This window comes from Labeo rohita, chromosome 9, assembly GCF_022985175.1.
Source record: "Labeo rohita strain BAU-BD-2019 chromosome 9, IGBB_LRoh.1.0, whole genome shotgun sequence".
Taxonomy (NCBI): domain Eukaryota; kingdom Metazoa; phylum Chordata; class Actinopteri; order Cypriniformes; family Cyprinidae; genus Labeo; species Labeo rohita.
The window spans coordinates 36263505-36285973 of NC_066877.1; the positions used below are offsets into that span (position 1 = coordinate 36263505).

The 22469-nt window shown below is 29.9% G+C and overlaps 2 protein-coding genes across 2 annotated transcripts in view; one reads left to right on the forward strand and one right to left on the reverse strand.

Annotated features, from left to right (window-relative positions):
- The window catches only part of fancb (FA complementation group B), a 49678-nt gene that overhangs the window by 20106 nt on the left and 7103 nt on the right, over positions 1–22469 (reverse strand). The gene's annotated exons all lie outside the window — the stretch shown is intronic.
- On the forward strand, positions 45–21448 carry mospd2 (motile sperm domain containing 2). Its single transcript, XM_051119344.1, has 15 exons — positions 45–213; positions 302–359; positions 979–1134; positions 2900–2986; positions 4618–4772; positions 6321–6381; positions 6661–6699; positions 6790–6914; positions 8930–9103; positions 15414–15529; positions 17281–17374; positions 17538–17634; positions 18978–19107; positions 19366–19468; positions 21002–21448. Exons 1-15 carry the CDS (start codon positions 181–183, stop codon positions 21131–21133), a joined length of 1560 nt encoding a protein of 519 aa, XP_050975301.1. The 5' UTR covers positions 45–180; the 3' UTR covers positions 21134–21448.

Sequence of the window (22469 nt, forward strand, 5' to 3'; positions counted from 1 at the left end):
GATTATTTGCTGTTTGTGATCAGAGCCTATCAGAGGAACTTTATCTCGCTGACAGAGCCCGTTCAAAGGTTTGTTTGACATGTCCGAGCCAACATGGCGTCATCGCACGTCCAGTTTCGCGGAGCCTGCGATCGATTACGCTGAAGATCAGGCCACTGCTGACTGACAGTACGGACTATCATGGCGGAGGCAGGACAGGCGGAATCAGAGCAGGTAATCAGACAGCTAAACAAAAGAAACGTTTCGTGTTATATTCTCTTCTAAAACGGATTTATAATGACTATTTTACGCTCTTCAAAAGGACCTCGAGAGCAAGATTGAAGAAACGCGACAGAGGTTTAAAAGCGAGTATGTTGAAGGTGAGTTAGCAGTATGCTAAGTTCACAAGTGTTGTGATCTTCACAATAACATTGATTATTATCATATAATTGCACGTTAATACATATTAGAGTGTCCACAGTGACATTTAAGACTTTTGTGCATCATGTGTGTTTTGTTAAAGCTTATTGTGAGAGCAGATGTGTATTATTTGCTAAAACAGCTGTTGGATTTAGCTGTCAGAAATGAGTATTTTAATAATAATGCTGTATTTTGCTGTTGCAAAACTCGCTTTAGTAAGGAATAAATAGCAATAAATGCAGAAGTCAGTATTACAGTCTGTGCATAAATGATTTTATGATATTTCCTAGACTGTAGTTTCAAATATATTCTCATATACTGCTTTAAAACATAATTTAACAAGGTTCAACTTATATTTTTAGTAGTCTAAGATGGATATATTCATGTGTATGTGTTAAAAATATATATATAATATGTAAAATATGCCTATTTTGTGGTTAGATGTTGGAACTGACAGGTATTAACAGACTTAATGGCTCAATATTATGGTTATAATAACAATTATAAAAATAACACCTTCCGATATGATACACGAGATGGGTCACTAATTCAAACACTATTGCTTTTACAATCTCACAGAGTCTAAAGACAAATATGACAGCAGAGATGTGGAGAGACTCTTTAAAGATGACGCTCTGGTCGAAGGCTACCTCACATGGAGAAACTTTGTTGTGGAAGACACCTTAAAGATGATCGATGAGAGCTTACAGTGGAGGAAAGAGTTTAACTTGAATGGTATGTATGTACAGTATTGCGGCCTTGATTCGTGTAGTGCTTGTTCCCAGAAGAGGCTGAAATGAGGAAGTTGCTCACATGCACGTTGAGCTTCTGTACCATAAATCTCGTGAAAAACATGTCTAGGTCACAGTTGCCCAAAAAAGAAAATGAAACTTTTTTTTTTTTTTTTTCATCCAAGAGTTCTCATTCATGCATCTGGACATTTTTAGATGTATTTCTGAACAATTTTTACAATAAAAAGTCACATTTATTCTCAACTGTGAATCTTATTACTGTAGTAATTTTTTTTTTTTACCATATTACAATAAAAAAAAAATTAAAATAATTAAAAAGCATGATTATTTTCAACTGAAATTCTCCTTACTGTCAAACTATTTTTATAGTATTACAGAAAAAATGGAAACATTTAAATGTTATTTTTAAAATAGTTTTTAAAATAAACAAAATCATTTTTGCATCTGTGATTCTTTTTACTTAGTATTTTTTTTTACACTTTAAAAGTAATTTTTATTAAAGTAATATTTAAAATAAAAATAAATCATTATCCTCAACTGTGATTTTCATTTTCATTTTTATTTATTTATTTTTTTACTATATTTCAGTAAAAATTTAGATTTTTTTTTAGGGTTACGGTTACAGTTAAATTATTGTAATTTTAAATTTTATTTTTAAAATAATTGTAATAAATATTATTTATTACAATAAAAATTATTCACAACTGTGATTTATTACTGTATTACAATATTTACCATATTACAGTAAAAAAAATGAATTTTATATTTTAATGTAATATTTTAATTATATTAAAAAAATCATTAATTTTAATCGTTGTACATTTTTAATTTAAATAATTGTATTTTAAAATGTTATTTAATTTTTTGAATTTAAAAAAAAAAAAAAAAAAACCACCATTAAGCTCAACTGTGATTTTCATTACTATAGTACTTTTTTACTCTACTACAGTAACAATTTTTACTTTAATTTTAGCTTTTAAATATTTTTTTTTCACGAAAAAATACTTTTTTTGTGATTTTCATGACTGTAATACATTTTTTTTTTAACCACATTACAATAAAAATGTTTTTTTTTCATGTATTACAATCAGCATAAAACTTAATAATTATACAAATTATGACCCAGACATGTTCTTGACAAATTCACTTTTTTGAAATGACAAGAAGATGCAGTTAAAGATTATCGTTAAGTACTGAAAGCTGTAATTATTTGGTACTTTAATAATGGTCCATATTTATTATTTTATGATTATTTTTTCTCTTGATTCCAACATGGACATAAGTTCTTCGCGAATAAATAGTGCAGAATTTCTATATGCTCTGCCTTTGTTTTTACACTTAAAGATTTAAAGAATGGGAAATGTGCTTTCATTGACTGACCAACAGGTCATGGTGGTTCATAAGATCGGCTTTGTGCTCCAGCAAAATGATTTTCTAGCTTTACTTTCTGAAGAAGACCCTCATTGTATGTCGTCATAATCCTCCTCTTGTCTGTGCTTTATCCTTACAAGCTCCAGTGTGTTAATTCAATCATTTTAGCTGATGTGTTCAACAGAAGGGCTTTAAAATAACTTTCATGGCCTCCAAAGCAAATAGAGTCAGTGCCGATTTTCACTTATCAAACGTGTCATCGGGTGCTTGAGGAAAGCGTGACGTTCACAGTGTTGCAAGCTGATACTGTTGTGATGATTCAGGAAGAAAATGTGATGAATGAGTGCTATTTTATTTTTGTTTGCTTCTTCCTGTAGACCTCACAGAAAGCAGTATTCCCAGATGGATGTTTGAGAGCGGTGCAGTTTATCTTCACGGATACGACAAAGAAGGAAACAAACTCTGTAGGTGGAGTTATTTCCCATGCTTGGTAAAACTGCACTTCAATAGCTCATTTAGTGAAAGCAGTGTGGAAACATGCCTTGATTATGTTAATACATTTTTACTGATTTTAACTTAAATATGTTTAATAAACTATACTCAGCTATACAAACCAGATCAGAAAAAAATACATTGAATATATAATAAAAAAAACAACAACAACAACAACAATAATAATAATAATAATAATAATAATAAATGAGATTTAATAAATAAGAAATTGTATAATATTTATATAAATGTTTAATAATAATAATAATAATAATAATTGAGATTATTATAATTTAATAAAAATGGTTATAATATTTAAATAAATATTTTAATAATAATATAATTATTAATATAGTAATTAATAATAATAATAATAATAAATTAGATTTAATAAATAAGAAATTGTATAATATTTATGTAAATGTTTAATAATAATAATAATATAGTAAATATTATTAATAATAATAATAATAATATTAATAATAAATAGTAATTAATAATAATAATAATAATAATTGAGATTATTATAATTTAATAAGAATGGTTATAATATTTATATAAATATTTTAATAGTAATATAATTATTAATAATATAGTAATTGATCATAATAATAATAATAATAATAAAAATGTATAAGATTTACTAAAATTATAATTTAATAAATAAATGTTTTTATATTTATATAAATATTTTTAATAATAATAATAATAATAATAATAATTAATGACATTTAATATAATTTAATACATTTTATAATAATTTATATACATTTTGTAATAATATTAAAAACAACAGCAATATTATAATAATAATAATAATAATTTTGTTGTTGTTGTTGTTATTACAACCGCTAAGACATTAATATAACAATTGTAAAACTATTGCAATGCAAAATAAAATTTCCTAAAATGTATGTTATTTGATGTAGTAAATTTATTTATAATTTAGATAGTAATAGTATATTTTTTATGTGTGTATATTTATTTATTTATATAGTCGTTTATTTTGCAGGAAAACTGCTGTTTTTCGACAGCAGGATTTCAAACACATTTCATGATAAATGTCCTCAGAAATGTTGGATATTATGCAAATTTGAAAATTAAGCATAACTGGCATATGTTGCACTGCCAAATGCATGTTAAACTTACTTTTATGACACATTTGCTTGAATCAAATTTCCCCTGAAGAATCAATAAATTTGAATGTTTTGTTTGAAATCCCAAAAACTGTTTAGGGGAATGTTGTGAAATTTGGCACATTTATTTCAATGGGTCTGAACATTATTAGCACCAATTTTAGGGTCTCTGCCTAAAACCCTCTAGCGCCACCATCAGCTCAAAATATGACTTTGTATGATTAGAACTTTTTGACTCTGAACTTTTCAGAAATTCCCGTCTGGCAAGATAGATCTGCTGATCCAATGGGTTAATGTCAGATATTATGCAAATCTAAAAATTAAGCATATCTGGCACATGTTGCATTGCCAAATGCATGTTAAACTCACTTTTATGACATTTGTTTGCATCAGATTTCCCCTGAAGAATCATGATAAATGATATCCATCCATCTGCTGTTCTTACTGTCTTTGTATTTTGAATGCAGTCTGGTTCAGAGTGAAGCTCCATGTTAAAGATGCCAAGTCGATATTGGATAAGAAGCGGTATGTGGCGTTCTGGTTGGAGCGTTACGCCAAACGTGAACCTGGGATGCCGCTGACAGTCGTGTTCGACATGTCTGAGTCCGGACTCAGTAATATAGTAAGTGCTTCAATTTTTTTTATATCACATTATATATAGTTCAGAATTACTTTTAGTGTTTTCTTTCAAGGTCATCTGAGTGCATTTGTTTTGATTAGCCTTGGGCCATTATTGACCCTCTGGCAGGCATTTTAAGGTCATTAGCTGTATGAGTTGAAGGTGCAGAGGGACAGACGCCATTCACTGGTTTAACACTTTGCAGATTAACGTGGCCTTTAAATCCTTTTGGTCAATCCAACTCGCTTGCTTAATCTGAGAGAATTTCCCGTCAAACTGCAAATCTCGTCGTCTCATGTTTCTGCAGCAGAAATGCGGGAGTTTAATGCTGCTGGAAGGCCAAAGCCGCAGCCTAATCAAAACTAATGCCAGTTTTATATGGAGGAATTAGAGTGTGCTTTAATTTGCTCTTTAATGCTTATCTTATATGACTGTAAATTGGCTGTTCGTGTTATAATATGAAGGACTGTCATATGGGGTGTCTTTACTGTGGAGATGTGCTTTGATCGGATATATTTGAACTTAAAGTTTAATCATTTCATTACTGTATCAGTTGAGGTTGGTTCTCTCTCTGTGTGTAAAATAGTATTTTATTTAATAAATTGTTATTTCATTTTTTTATTGACCTTTGTTGCATCATTAGCAATTTATCCGGAGCCAAACAGTGAATGTTTTGTTTGAAATCCCAAAAACTGTTTGGAGGAATGTTGTGAAATTTGGCACATTTATTTAAGTGGGTCAGAGCATTAATTGCACCAATTTTAGGGTCTCTGCCTAAAACCCTCTAGCGCCACCATCAGCTCAAAATATGACTTTTTATAATTGAAACTTTTGACTCAAGTAGAAAATCCTGTCTGGCAACATAAATCTGACGATCGTGTTTATTGTGCTTACAGCTGCTGTGTATATTTCACTGTAATTATAGTTCTTGGAGAATTTCTTCAGATAAAAACAGGAAAAGGTTGTTTGTTCTCCTCCCATTGCAACAGTGACCATGTCAAGTTTATAGGTTTTCAAATAAATGTTCCTTCTAAGAACTGTTCTGTTGTTTTCTTGTAACAAACTTTCATTGAAAAGTAATATTGTGGCTCCCAGGAGTGAATCTGGAGAGCAGATGTAAGTGTCAACAGTGAATGAAGCTAAAGGTTACTTGAGCGTTCAGTAAACATCAGGATTGCACAATTAAATGATTAACTGGTTGTAGTACAGTCTAGGAGTGTTTGTGTTGAGCGGTGTGTGCGCATTCAGTGCTGGTTGAGCCCTGTGGTCAGCAGTCTTGTGTACTGTTGAATTTGACACCTATTGGTGACCTTTACCAGTTAGTTAGCCAATGGATTAACAGCAGCTTTACAGTTGAACTCGCGTCAACTGTTAAGTCTTAAAGTGGGTCAGTAAAGTAAACACTCTCACTGACATACATCCGGATATTCAACAAAACTGAATGAAAAGCGCTTTATATATTGATGTCACAATGTTTATTAAAAAATCCATGTTTTAAATCCATCTTTTTAATTTCACATGTAAAAATATTTTCTGTTTTTTCTTTTCTAGGATATGGACTTTGTCAAGTATATCATTAACTGCTTCAAAGTGTACTATCCAAAGTTTCTTTGTAAGTATATTCTGCTTTTTTTAACCTTCCTGGGTTTGTCAAACTGGGTTGATGAAGAGTTAATAACTGAATCGAAAATGTCAAATTTAAACAATGAAAATAAATACAATTTTAAAAAGTTTAAACATTTTTGACATCAGAAAATTGTGTACATGCATATGTCATTTTGAGTTATTTAAGCTCAAAGAGGTTTGGCTGACAAAAAAAAAGTTTGGGAATCCTAGAATTATAGACAGGGATTTCATATCTTTGTTTAAACGTCTTTGTTTTGTTACCCAGCCAAAATGATCATGTACGAGATGCCATGGATCATGAATGGTGAGTTGGGATTGGCTAAACTCTAAACAGATTTTTGTAGCGATGTCTGGTCCAGCAGTTTATTTATCATAATTTTCTTTTGTGTGGCAGCTGCCTGGAAGATAGTGAAGACATGGCTGGGCCCTGAAGCCATCAGTAAGCTCAAGTTTGTCACCAAGAGTGACATCCAGACGTATGTTGGACCTGAGCACCTTCCACCTTACATGGGAGGAACAGTACGTGCAAATAGCAGTTACTTGGTTTTAATTAAATATGGCTTGAAGTTTAAATAATAGATGTACTTTGATCAAATATTTGAACTAAAATGGAAAGTTTAATTAGTTTCTGTACATCAGTTAAGGGAGGATCTTTGCCTTAAAGTGTAAAATTCTGTTTTCATGCATTATTTCTTTGAGCTTCATTTTGCATCATCAGCAATATTTGTTGTGTTGAAACCCTTAGAACCATTAGAAACCCTTTGGAAGAATGCAAAGAAATTTGGCAAATTTATTTCAAAGGGTGTTAACATTAATCAGACCAATTTTAGAATCTCTGCCTAAAATCCTGTAGCACCACCATCAGTTAGCTTTCTAACTGTAGAAAATAGATTGTGTATTTTGCTTATTCTAATGTTGAAGCCCCAAGAACTTGGAGGAACATTGTGAAATTTGGCACATTTATTGCAAATGGTCTAAACATTAATTGCACCAACTTTAGAGTTTCTGCCCAAAACCCTCTAGCGCCACCATCAGCTCAAACTATGACTTTATGCTTGTAACTAGAAAAACTGATTGTGTATTTCGCTATGTCTAATGTTGAAACACCAAGAACTGTTTGGAGGAAATTTATGAAATTTGGCACATTTATTGCAATGGGTGTAAACAGTAATTGCACCAACTTTAGGGTTTCTGCTTAAAACCCTCAAGCACCATCATCAGCTCAAAATATGACTTCATGATTGTAACTAGAAAAACTAATTGTGCAATTTCGCTTAGTCAAATGTTGAAACCCCATAAAACCGCTTGGAGGAACATTGTAAAATTCGCACATTTATTGCTAAAGGTCTAACCATTGATTGCACCAACTTTAAAGTTTCTGCCCAAAACCCTCTAGCGCCACCATCAGCTCAAAATATGACTTTATGCTTGTGTATTTCACTATGTTTAATGTTGAAACCCCAAAAACTGTTTGGAGGAAAGTCATGAAATTTGGCACATTTATTGCAATGGGTCTAAACATTAATTGCTCCAACTTTAGAATTTCTGCCTAAAACCCTGTAGCGCCACCATCAGCTCAAAATATGACTTTAGACATAGTGAAATACACAAGCATAATGTTGAAACCCCAAGAGCTGTTTGGAGGAAAGTTATGAAATTTGGCACATTTATTGCAATGGGTCTAATCATTAATTGTGCCAACTTTAGAATTTCTGCCTAAAACCCTGTAGTGCCACCATCAGCTCAAAATATGACTTTATGCTTGTGTATTTCACTATGTCTAATGTTGAAACCCCAATAACTGTTTGGAGGAAAGTCATGAAATTTGGCACATTTATTGGAATGAATCTAATCATGAATTCCTCCAACTTCAGAACTTCTGCCTAAAACCCTGTAGCGCCACCATCAGTTCAAAATATGACTTTATGCTTGTAACTAGAAAAACTGATTGTGTATTTTGCTATGTCTAATGTTGAAACCCCAAGAACTGTTTGGAGGAAAGTCATGAAATTTGGCACACTTATTGCAATGGGTCTAAACATTTATTGCACAAACTTTAGAATATCTGCCTAAAACCCTCTAGTTCCGCCATGAGCTCAAATATGACTTCATGATTGTAACTTGAAAAATGAAAGGTCATGAAATTTGGCACATTTATTGCTAAGAGTCTAAACACTGATTGCACCAACATTAGAGTATCTGCTTAAAACCCTCTAGCGCCACCATCAGCTCAAAATATGACTTTTTGTATGATTGTAACTTTTGAATCTAGAAACATAAATCTTGTCTAGCAGCAAAAACCTGACTTTGTATCTCACTGTGTTTGATGTTGATGCTGTAGGTTAAAGAGCTTATTGTGATTAGTTGCTTACAGCCATATACTTCAGTAATTCAGATTTTTTTGGAAAATTTCTCCAGTTCTCCTCAAATTACAAGATTTTCGGTATTGAAATAATAAACACAATATACAACAAAAAGATAATAAATTGCAGGATTACAAAGATTCACTAATATTGTTTTGTTTTATGTGACAGGACGAATTCAAATACAGTTATCCGCCTCTCCTGGATGATGACTTCCAGTCTCCAATCTGTGAAAACGGTCCAATCGTCAGTGAAGATGAGAGTGACATCAAGGACACTGAATCCGAGTCCAAAGAAACTCTCGAATCCAGTTTCAATGCTGATCAATCCATCAAACCCAAGAAGGTATTCCACATTTACGCGTTCATGCGCTGCATTCTGTCTAATCTAACTTTTGCTTGTTCACGTAATCAAGGTCACATTTTCCCAAGAATCAAAAGAAATTATATTTTGCAAGATTTTCTACAACACATTTTGCATGTCTTTTGAGGAATGTTTGTTTCCAGAAGCTTTATTTTCACTGTTCCTCAGTGGAGGAATGATCTTCCCAAGCCTCCAAAAAAAAAAAAAAAAATCTCACTCATCTTTTTGTCTTATGTTTCAATAAACTGTTCAATTTTTAATTGATTTTTTTTGGACTTTTATTTTAGATGTCAGGCTTTAAAGAGTTTATTCTCATGAAAATAGTGCAAAAATATGAATGGTCCTGGAAACCAGCTTCATTTTCTTTCTGCAAAATAGTATTTTCTTTCTTTTGATTTTGAAATGTGACCCGAACATGATCTTGGTCGGTTTCATTAGGTTAACTCCTCTACTACTGTTACTCCAGTTACTGCTTATTCTTTGTTTCCAACAGTGATTTTTTACTTACTTTTGAATCATTTCATTTTGTGAATAATTCTTGTACTTTTGACTAATTTATGCATTTGAGCTTCTAAATCAATATTCTTTGACCATTGTGATTTGAAATCAAAGCATGCTGATTCTGCACATTAAAGCTTTTGCTGTAGTGACACAGCCGAGACTTTGTACTGAAGCTTTTCTCTCCTTGTAATTTCTCTTGCTCTCTTTTGGCCTCTTTATTAGTGAAATGATAAACACGAGATCAAGGTAACATCAGGTCAATAGAGTTCTAGCAAAGATTGGGACTGGACGATAAAACTACAACAACTAAATGTACAATGATAAACAGCAGTATTTACTCATATATAGTTACTAAAACATGAAAAATGAGTTTAGAGTTCAGAGTGAACATTTCTGAATGATGATGCAAAGGAATCATTTAATATATTTACCTGATTCACTGAAGCTGACAGAAATTAATACACTTGCCAACACAACTTTTCTACTTAAGTTGAAATGAGAGATGCTATTAAAACATCTGTCTGAACACTTTCATACACTGAAAATTTGGTAAAAAGGCAAGTAATACATTTAATTAAATGTGAAATTTTAAGTAGAAAGAACAAGCTAGTATTTATTGTTAAACGTACTCCCACTATTTTTAAACTGTAAAAATCGCCATAATATTCATAAAATTAAAACCATGTAACAACATTACTTTAAATAAATGGTAACGGAAATAAAATAAAATATTAAAAGCTTAATTTATTATATTTCAGCTAGTCTCCAAAGCATTGCCAACGTTTCTCATTTTTATTTAGTGTAACAATGTAATAAAATAACTAAAACTGCAATAAAAATTGATAAACATCTATTTGAACAATTTCACCACAATATTGATAAAATTAAAACTATAAAACATTACTTGGAATAAATGTTAACTGAAATAATATAAATTATTAAAAACTAAATTAATTATATTTCAGCTAGTCTCCAAAGCATTGCCAACATTTGTCATTTTCATTTAGTGTAACAATATAATAAAATAACTAAAACTGAAATAAAATTTGATAAATATGTAAACACTTTCGTTCACTGAAAATTTGATGCAAGATTAATTTTGTAATTAATTCTGAAAATTGTTTAAAAGAAATAGTAATATATTTAATTACATGTAAAATTAAGTAATTTTTATTAAAGTAATTTTAAATATTTATTAAATTAAGGAATTAAGTTTTTTGTTTTTGTTTTATAAAACAGTCCAATAATGTTGGTTTTATTTACAATTTGAAAATTATTTTTTTTACAGTTTACTCAAAACAAGCAACAATCTTTAGGAGATTTAATGCTCAATTTAAAAACCACAATAGGGTTTTTATAGTTAACTAAAACCATTTTAAAAAAAAAAGTTACTTAATTTTAAGGTTAATTTTAACATTTTTCATTTTCTCTTTTTCTTATTTTCATTTTATTAACTTGATATACGAAAATAACTATAACTGAAATAAAAAAATAAAAACTACAGACATATTTAAAAACAAAGACTAAAAAAATATATATATATAAAAATTTCACAAGATTTTTAAAACTTTAAAATTGACAAAAAAGCAGAAAATATAAAAATATTAATGAAAAATAACAATCTTAGTAATACTAAAATAATAGTAATTCACAATGTTGCTTATAGAAATCATTTTATATTTTCCAGCTCTGTGTTGTTGAAGTTTATCATAGTATTTCTGTTCAGCTGAGAAGATTGGATGATTTCGTCACATGTTCAGTGGTTCTGTAATAATAACGAGCCTTTATCTAGTCTTTCAAGCCGACGCATTGTGCTGGTTAACGATCATTGTCACTCATCTCTGATCACATCAACTAATCAAACGTCCATGACGTCTCACAGTCTTGTGATAATAGACGTGTTGATTGCTAATTCTGATGTTTCACTCATGATCGTCTCATTGATCGCTCCGATTCATCATGTGACTCTCTCAAACTCTCAGCATGAGCTTACAGGTTTGGATGATTGACTTGGCATGAGATGAAGGAGTTTGAAGGCTTTCATTTGAGATCCTGAGATCCTTTTCCAATACTCAAATGCATCAGTTGAGTTTTCTCATGTCCCTCTCTGTCTGTCTTAAAACAAGGACTGGTAAGACATTATAGATGTTTCTACACCCTCAAGTGCCTGCTGTTCCCAGAGCGAAACCAGATTCATCCCATGTGTCCATCCCATTTCAACAACACCCACCGAACGAGGCGCTTCTGTTTGCTCGGTCCCCAGTTTGAGTGGCATTTAACATTATTTTAATTGATTTTTGATTGATTTTTGTAATCAAACCACCGTCTGGATACGGGGTTTATTCGATTTCAGCAATCAAAGCTAAATGAAGACGTTATTTTAGCCATTTTACTTGATTATCTTTGTGTTGTTATTGTGTTAAACTCCACAGGGCTCCTATACACTAGAGAATACTGTTGTTGGGAATCCAAAACCGGTTCTTGAGCGTCTGCATTCCTCTAATGTGTACATATCATGTTTCCTGCTGAATCTACTGCAAAAAAAACTGTTTTATTTGAGATATGAGTCTGAATGATCCCTCACGTTGGGTCGTTTTTACCTGGAGATCATTTCTTTTTCCTGAAAATGCTTAATGTTATCACATTGGCAGTGTTGCCAGGGTTGCTTTTTTTTGAAAATGCACTCCTGGGAAAAATGACAGAAACTTCACAACATTGAAACTTTTAACAGAAATGTATTACTATATTATAGTAAAATTGCATTTCTCAAAAAATAGGTTAATACTAACCAAAGATATTTTTTTAATGCATGTTTTAATATCAAACATATAGTTTTGTCGTGCATTATCTTATTTGACCAAAAAAAAAAAAAAAAAAAAAAAAAAAAAAAAGTCAATATTTTTTGTTGTAAATTAATTGTTATACATGACCCTGGTCTTAAGTGGCACGGGTATATTTGTATATTTGTAGCAATAGCCAAAAATATATTGTATGGGTCAGAATTATAAATTTTTATTTGATGCCAAAAATCATTAGGATATTAAGTAAAGATCATGTTCCATGAAAATATTTCGAAAATTTCCTACAGCAAATATATAAACTTATTTAAAAAAAAAAAAAAAACGTATTAGTCATATGCATTGCAATTTATTTTTTTATTTTTTTATTTTTTATTTTTGCAACCTCTGATTCCAGATTTTCAAGTATAAATCTCAGTTTCCAAAAATTGACACTTATGACTGGTTTTGTGGTCCAGGGTCACATATTATATTATATTATATTATATTATATTTAAAAGATTGGTAAATACAACTAACAATTTAACCAATTTAATTAGAATTTTTCTTGATACATTTGTATTAAATCATAAAACACAAAAGAAATAAAATAATGTGTTTTAAAAAAACAAAAAACAAAACTGGTCTCTTTCCATAATTGTTAGTGAATATTGTGATAAATATTGATATGATATGGACAAAAATATTTTCATGATCATGAAAAATGTTGAAAATAAAATGAAAGAAAGGAGGGAAAAAAATAATAATAATAATAATAATAATTTATTATTATTATTATTATTAAATAATTAAATAAATATGAATCATATATAATAATTATTTAGTTTATATATTATTATTATTATTATTATTATATTTTCCCCTCCTTTCTTTCATTTTAATTTTCACCATTTTCATGATAATGATGGGCTGGGTGATATGGCCAAAAATATTATGACAATATTTATAATCAATATTCATATCATAATCAATATTTATCACAATATTCATTAACAATTATTATGGATTTTTTCTTAAAATAAATTCTTTTAAGCTTTTAAATTTAGGTGCCTATGAAATTCATTTTATTTTATTTCTTTTGTGTTTTATGATTTAATGCAAATGCAACATGAAAAATTGTCTAATTGAATTGGTAAATACAACTAACAATTTAATCAATCTTAAAATATAATATAATATAATATAATATAATATGTGACCTTGGACCACAAAACCAGTCATAAGTGTCAATTTTTGGAAATTGAGATTTATACATAATCTGAAATCTGAATAAATTGTGAAAAACATTTTCGCAAGTATTTACAAAATACTATTTTTTTTTCTTTTTCTTTTTTTTCTAGTTTTCATTCCTTTTGGGTGTTTTTTTTGAGTAAATTTGGGCTGGAATTTTTTCTAGGACCTGGCAACCCTGCACATTGGACAAAAATTATTGACTGTCTTCTTGATACTCATTGATCTGATCTCATGCAACTCCATTTTTGAGCTAAAATAATCCACAGATAATGCTTTAATCAAAAACTGAGGTGTATGAGCTCAGATCAATGAGATTTGTAATCAATCACTTCTAAAAAGAAACACAAAACCTGTGCTAATGAAAGAAAACAAGTTGATAAAAAGTGAGCAAGTGATGGAATGACATTTCTTCAAATATGATAATGAAACAAAATCATCTACATCTCAGATGACTTGAGCACATTTTCAGCATATTTTCATTTTTAGGTGAACTGTTCCTTTAGGGAGATTTTAAGTCTATAGAGTCAAACTTTGGTGGTTAAGCAGAAACGCGTCTTCTAGTGTGTAGGAGCCCTGAGACAGAGGAACTACTGTACACCACTGTCATATGATTGCTTTCTTCATCAGCATCATGATGTTTTCATCAGTTTTAACACTCTGAAATTCAAGCTTCTGTATTGTGAGTTGTTTATGTAAATCCACTATTGAATCATTTCATTTTTTGCACTAAAACTCCATCGAAATGAAGCCTTTCCACATTTACATTTCACAAACAAGTTTGTTTTTATTTTACAATGTGATTTTGAAAGTGAAAAACAATTGCTTTTATTATGATTGGTTTTTGTGATCAGTACTGTGATTGATTACTGTATGCTTGCCAAAGAGAAATCATTTCATCACTAATGATCAATGAACTAATGAACAGACACTAATGACTGATTTACTGATTTAATGTTATTTAATCTTAAATGTAATCTCATGTGAAAAACATTTCATGTAATCTAATTCAACACTGTAGTTTTGACATTATCAATCAAAAACTGAATAAAGTCCAGATCATTTCAAATCTAATCTGCCTCTTTGATTAATGGATGCATCATAAGGCCAGTTCTGTCGATTACAATGCTGTGACCTTTGACCCCTACCCCCTGACACACTTTTCCACGCGTTCAGTTGCGCCAGTTTCGCTTCAACTTTGTTTCTACTTCCGCAGCACGGGCACAAAGAAAGCATGTGTTCGGCGGGTTTCGTTTAATTTCCACGTGTGTTTGGCGGGTTGCGACTGAAGGAAGTGGATGAAAGGTCTTAGGCTGGTAAAAATGGGAAATCACAACCTGATGGTTTCGGTCTGTAAGAGCGCGTGTTCATATTGGCTCGTTGTGACTTTCTTCCTCATTTCTGATGTCATTGATTTCATTGGTTGCTGTTAAATTGTATCAAGTTGAGGCCTGCTGACTGTTACATTTCAAATTACTTTGTTACATTGTTGCTCTCATAGTCAAATCGCCAATTCTTATTAAAAATGAATGTCTAGTTGCTTTGTTTTGTTTCAGAAACACTCATATTCTGCCATTTATTGCAATGAATTTGTCATACAGGTTGTTAATTATAAAAGATCTCCTTTTGTATCATTGTTCATGCAACATTGCTACACTGCATGTATCAGTTTTTCGATATTGGAGCATCTGAACGGGTTCATGAGCACAAAAATCAGACTTGGTGCTAAGTGTCATCATGATGTTGTGTAATGTGTTTTGCAGGTTAATTTCCTTGAAGACAGTCAAAAGTCAGACGATCTGGAAAGAGGAGAATCTGTACGACTGAGAGGGGCTAGAAAACCTACAACCACTTTCAAGGGCACATTACTGCACATCAGGTAAATCACTGCGCTCATGTTCAATTTACTATTCACTAAAGGAAGAATCATATACATACCGTTCAAAAGTTTGGGGTCAGTAAGACTTGTAATAGTCTTTAAAGAAGTCTCTTATGCTCATCAAGGCTGCATTTATTTGATTAAAAATATAGAAAAAAAAAACAGTAATATTGCAAAATGTTTTTACAATATAAAATAATGTTTTTTATTTTAACATACTTTAAAATGGAATTTATTCCTGTGATGAAAAGCTGAATTTTTATCAGCTGTTACTCCAGTCTTAAGTGTCACATGATCCTTCAGAAATCATTCTAATATGCGGATTTATTATTAGAATGATCAATGTTGGATAATATCAACAGTTGTGCTGCCAAATGTTTTTTGGAACCTGTGATTTTTTTTTTTTTTTTTTTTCCAGGATTCTTTAATGAATAACAAGTTTAAAAAGTGCAGTGTTTATTCAAAATATAAATATTTTATAACAATGTAAATTATTTATTATTAACTTTTAATAAACTTTTAATTATTAACTTAATACATCCTTGGTGAATAAAAGTATTAATTTCTTTAAAAAAAAAAACAAAAAAAAAAAAAACACAACAACAACAACAACAACAATAAAAATGTACTGACCACAAATTGACGGACAATTTTCTTAAATTTATAATAATAATAATAATAAAATAAAAAAATACAAATACAATAATTTACATCCTGGAAATAAATAAATAACTAAAACTGTATTAAATCTAGAACTGAAATAAAGAATTTAAACTTAAAATACTAACATTTAAAAAGAGCAAGAACTAATAAAAATGCACAATTTGGCCAAAATCTTCATAGGACATATAATAATAATAATAATCATAATAATAATAATAATAATCATAATAATCATACTAGTACTAGTTAGTATAATTATAAAATTCCAAATATAAAATATATTATAATATCATATAATATTTTGTATAAATTATTATAAATTGAAATATAAATACATTTTAAAACAATACAAGAAATTACAATATTTTAATTTTAAAAGGTATTTACAAGTGCAAAATTACACTATCATCATCTATGGATTAATTTAATTTTCAAACATTAAATAATCAAACGTTTATTTTAAGTGTAAAACTGTCCTTAAAGTTAATTTTAAAACAAATAATAATAATTAAAAAAAAAAAAGCATAAAAAACGTGCGTTACATCATTTCTAAAATATTAAACAAATGAAAATAAAAATATAAATATGGCTCTAATAGCATATAAATAATACTAAAATAACACTGGCTCATTGTTAGCTAATGCATTAACTAATGTTGACTGTAAAATGTTACCAAAAAATGATGAATATATAATAAAATGATGTTTGTTTTTTAATTGAGTGAAAAAATATGTGAAAACATGCCTTGATTCTGTCTACATTTCACTAGATTTTATTTCTTATATTTTATGACGACTTTTGATTCAAATGATGCTTCCTTTTTCAAATCCAATGCATAAATAAAGAGATATATTTTTTTTTAGCTGTATCTCCCATATGCACGCACACACAATCATGTGTAAAGTCACACAGCTGAAGGATTTGATGGGAATCCGTTGCAGCATGTTTCTTAATGAACGCGGTCTGTTGTGTGAACGTCAGTCACTACGAGATATTTCAGGAAGCACTTTGTTTTCATGCAGTAATCTGTTAGTAAGGGTTGTGAATATGGATATAATCTCGATAATCACACGTCTGTCGTGTTTCAGTCCATCAGAGGAGCTCAGATTCGGTGCTAAAGAATCAGAGAAGAAGTGTTTGATCATCCTCAACAACGTCACCAAAAACCACGTGGCCTTTAAGGTGAGACGCTTTATAACAGCAGACATAACTTCAACAAACAGTTTGATTTCAGTCTTTAAAATCTTATTATGGAAGTAAACCGCGGTTGTAATGAAAGGTGCTGATGATAGGATTGGTGTTTACAGTATTTGACTGTTCGTTTGATCATGTTTTGTTTGTTCAGGTCCGAACTACAGCTCCAGAGAAATACCGTGTGAAGCCCAGTAACAGCAGCTGTGAGCCTGGAGCCAGCGTGGACATCGTGGTTTCACTTCATGGAGGTAAACGGCAGCCAGATCTTATTTATTTATTAATTTAATTCAGAATCACTCTGTGACTCCAGTACTGGTGAAATGGGTGTTAGGTATTCTTATCTAATTATGAAAAATGACTGGAAAGTCACACAGATAAACTAAACTAAAGACACAAAAATATAGAAATGTGCCTTGGCAACTAAGAACAAACTCAAGCTGAAGCACTAAAACTACAACCTGGAAATAAATAACTAAAACTGTACTGAAACTAGAACTGAAATAAAGATGATTTGAACCTAAAATACTAACATTTAAAAAGAGCAAGAACTAATAAAAATGCACAATTTGGCCAAAATTTTAATAGGACTTATAGGATAGGAATAGGATATTATTATTATTATTATTATTATTAATAGTAATAATAAATAAATAAATAAATAAAATTAATGTTAGTATTATTATAAAATTAAAATATAAAAAAAAGTTTAAAACAATTACAAGAAATAAGAAATACAATTATATAATATTTCAATGTAAAAAGAGATTTAAAAGAAATATTTTTACATTACAACTGTAAAATTACACAACTAATATCTATGGATCAATTTAATTTTCAAACATTAAATCAAACTTTTATTTTATTTGAAAACTGTCCTTAAATTAATAATAATAATAATAATAATAATAATAATAATAATATTAATAATAAAAGAGCAAGGAAAAAAAAGACAACAGCACATTATGAAATTTCTAAAAAATTAAATTAAAATGAAAACATTAAAAAAAAACAACAACAACATATTAATGAATAATGGCACATAAACAATACTAAAATAACACTGGCTTATTATTAGTTTATGTTAGTTAATGCATTAACTAAATGTTAACAAATAACTGTAAAATGTTACCAAAATATGATGAATATACAATAAAATTATGTTTTTTTTTAATTGAGTGAAAAAAAAAGTGAGAAAGTTAATACAGTATGTATGTATGTATTTGTTAATTTTTATAATTAGTTAAATATTATTTTATTTTATTTATAATTAGTTGTTAGCTAGCAACATGCTAATCATTCTATTTGACAGACTGTATTGCCTTCAAAACATTCAAGATTTAAGCTTCAAAACTACTTTACACTATTTCAGACTGAAAACCATCAAACCTCATTTTTAAACTTATAAAACTTTAACTTAAAAAAAAAAAAAATTCATTCGTGTCTGCTTATTTACATATAGAAGTGAGAACATATGAATGTGTTGTTAAGTTCTTGGAAGATTAACTTCAAATCTCAGGTGTGCTTGAAGTAAATCTTTTAAATCTTAAGGGTTTGACAGTAACTGGTCATTTGACGTGTGTGTGTTTTGCAGGGTTCCAGGCGTCTCCTCAGGACCGGTTTCTGGTCATGGCGGCAGAGATGGAGAGCAGCGCCGGAGCCGCCGTCCCAGAACTCGCTCAGTTTTGGAAGGAAGTTTCTAAAGCCAAAGTCATGGAGCACAGGTGACGACTGTCACACACCCACTGCGTTCTGGGACTGCGCTGTCATTCACTAATAGAGCGCACATTAATTCGAGCACGAAATCTGCACAGGAGCTTTTTCACAAACAAGGATCCATCAGTATCTTTTGTACAAAAACAAATCTATTACTATTAGATGAAACACGACACGTGTCAGTCTAGTCTGATGTTTGATATGAGGATGTGGAGTTCATCTGGTATTATTTGACACTAATCTGCCTTTTTTTTTTTTCCCTGCAGGTTGCGCTGTCACGTCCTCGAGACTCCAAAGTCTATTCTAAACAACTCGTTTGAGAGTCCATCAGTGACGGCCACCAACGACCATCAGGACCTGCAGAGCATGGTGAGATGCTGCTCTCTGACACTCACTATTCACTTTAAAACTAGACGTCAGAGCCAAAAACATTTTGTTTTTATGCACTGCCCAGTTTGGAGATTTTGTGCTGTTTGGCTGTCATTTCAGATTAGTGGAAATTTTTAAATATTTATTTTACTGCATTTTAGCTGATCATTGGATAAAACTAGGCTTTAGCGTTTTTGTACAAAGAGGATTTTGGATCATCACTCTATAAATTAAAATTAGGAACTTTTTTTCTCCTGATCTCACAATTCTGACTTTTCCTCACAATTCCAAGCTTAGATTTTTTTTATGTTATTATATTTTTTTTCCTTTTTTTTTTTTACATTTTGAGTTTATATCTGTCAATTCTCATTTTTCCCCTGCCCTGTGGAAGTTCATGAGAAGTATAAATAACAATTAGGAAAAAAAATAATCAAATTGCAATTTCTTGTTAAAAAAAAAGGAAAAAAAAAGTCTAGGTTTGCTGCAATAATAATAAGAATAATATATAAATTAATACAAATAAAATAAATATTATGTAACTATTATGGTATTTCACTGAAAAATAATTTAGTATTAAATTATAGTAACAATAAGCAGAATTATGAAAAATAAAATAAATATTACAAGTATAATATTTCACCGAAATTTTTTGTTGTTCTTGTTATTGTTATTTATTGTTATCATTTTATTATATAACTTTTTTTATCTTATTTCACTGCAACAAAGTATACTTTATTAAAAATATTTTTTTTAAAACTAAAGGAATCTTAATTATATTTTACTTTAAAAATAAATATTTTTATCATCATTACAAAATGTATAAAAGTTACAAAAAATATTAAAATATTTTACTGCAAACAAAATCAATAAATATTACTATTATAATATTTCACTGAAAAATAATTCCGTATTTAAAAATTATAGCAACAATAAGCAGAATTATAAAAAAAATAAAACTACTAATATAATTTCACAGAAAAAAATATTTCAAAAAAATATAAAAATAAAAATCTTATTTGACTGTAAAATAACAAGTATACTTATTAAATTAAATAAGAAGTCTTAATTATATTATACTGTAAAATAATATTTATCATTTATTTATATATATATATATATATATATATATATATAAATAAATGATAAATATTATTTTACAGTATAATATAATTAAGACTTCTTAATTATATATTATTATTATTATTATATATATATATATTTATATATATATATATATATATATATATATAAATATTCAAATTCAAATACAAAAAAATAATAAAAAAAAAAAAAAATTTTAAACCTGGCTTTATCCAATGTTCAGATTTTTCTTCTGGTAAAAGTATGCAAATGACTACACATTTCATTAGATAAGCCTCATTTGCATATTTAAAGAACATTCCAGTAAATATAAAATGTTAATGTCTTAATGCATTGTGATATACTGATATCTTTTAGTTACACATTTTACCCTAAATCCTTCATTAATGAATCATTAATGCAGATACTAATTTTCTCATGCGTCTCCATCAGCTGATGAACATGATGGTGTCTAACTCACGTCTGGAGCAGAAACTGGAGTCGTGTCTGTGGATGCAGAAGGTTCTGTTGGGTCTGCTGTCGTTTCTATTGGCTCTCACTGCCTACTCGCTCTGGACGTCATGAAGCACGTCTGACGCGTCACAGACTGTTCGCCGCTTTACTGTAAACGGTTTGATGGACAAACGCAGGGACGTTTTTGCTCGCAACCGTCAGACAACAAGCTACAAGCTAAATCGTGTATTTTTATCAGAATAAACCACAGTTTAATTTATAAAACATTGTGTAGAGTTCCTAAGATCATGCAAATGTAATTAACTCAGTTTGATTTTAATATTATATATATAGTATTTTATAAAAGTATGAATGTGTGAACAATAAAAATGACACTTTTGTTACGCACCACTTTCCTGTCTGCTTTTTATTGCCTGTACAAATACAAGAATCTTGATGTTACAAAATAAACTAGTTACTTTGCAATTAACTAGTTTGGAATAAAAGGCAAATCTTGTGTGCATGTGTGACGTGTGTTTATAGCCTAAAAACAGGCCTCATATGCGACTCCGGACCACAAAACCACTTGTAAGTAGCACGATATATGTGTCAATTTTTCTTTTACGCCAAAAATCGTTAGGCTATGAAGTAAAGATCATGTTCCATGAAGATATTTTGTAAGTTTCCTACCGTAAATGTATCGAAACTTAATTTTTGATTAGTAATATGCATTGCTAAGAACTTCATTTGAACAACTTTAAAGGTGATTTTCTCCATATTTAGATTTTTTTTAGATTCCAGATCTTTAAATAGTTGTATCTCAGACAAATATTGTCCTGTCCTAACAAATCATACATTAATGGAAAGCTTATTTATTTAAACGTAGATGATAGGAAGTGTACCCCTATTTACTCAAATATATTTTAACACTCACTTGTCGCAACCTACTGCCATAACAGCGTGTTACAACGTTTATATGAAGCGTAACTCTAGTTTCAAATTTCGTTTTTGATCGCACCTTATGTAACAATGTTTAAATATCGAGATCATAAACTTCTATCCAAAAACGAGGGCTTGTGGCAAAAATGGCATCAAAATGCCCTTGCACAGTTAAACCAAATCTATTACAGCCGTCGTAAATAAAGTGCAAATAAAATTAAAGCTGCAAGCAGCAATCAAAGCTGGTTTTGCATCTGAACTCTTCAAATGTAAAACATGTAAATGTAGAACAAGTTATATCCTTTTGCCAGCCGTTGGCACTATGATTGAATCTGAATATGAGCCTTAAGACATGTTCAGGCCAGAACGTGAAGTTTGGGGCAGATGGGACATTGCATGTTTAAGTAAGTGTAAAACAAGTCATTTCCTGTTGCCAGCAGGTGGCGCTATCATCATAACTGAATATTGGCCTTTACATGTGTTCAGGTCAGGACTCTTATCGAACAAGTGAAGTTTGGGGCAGATTGAA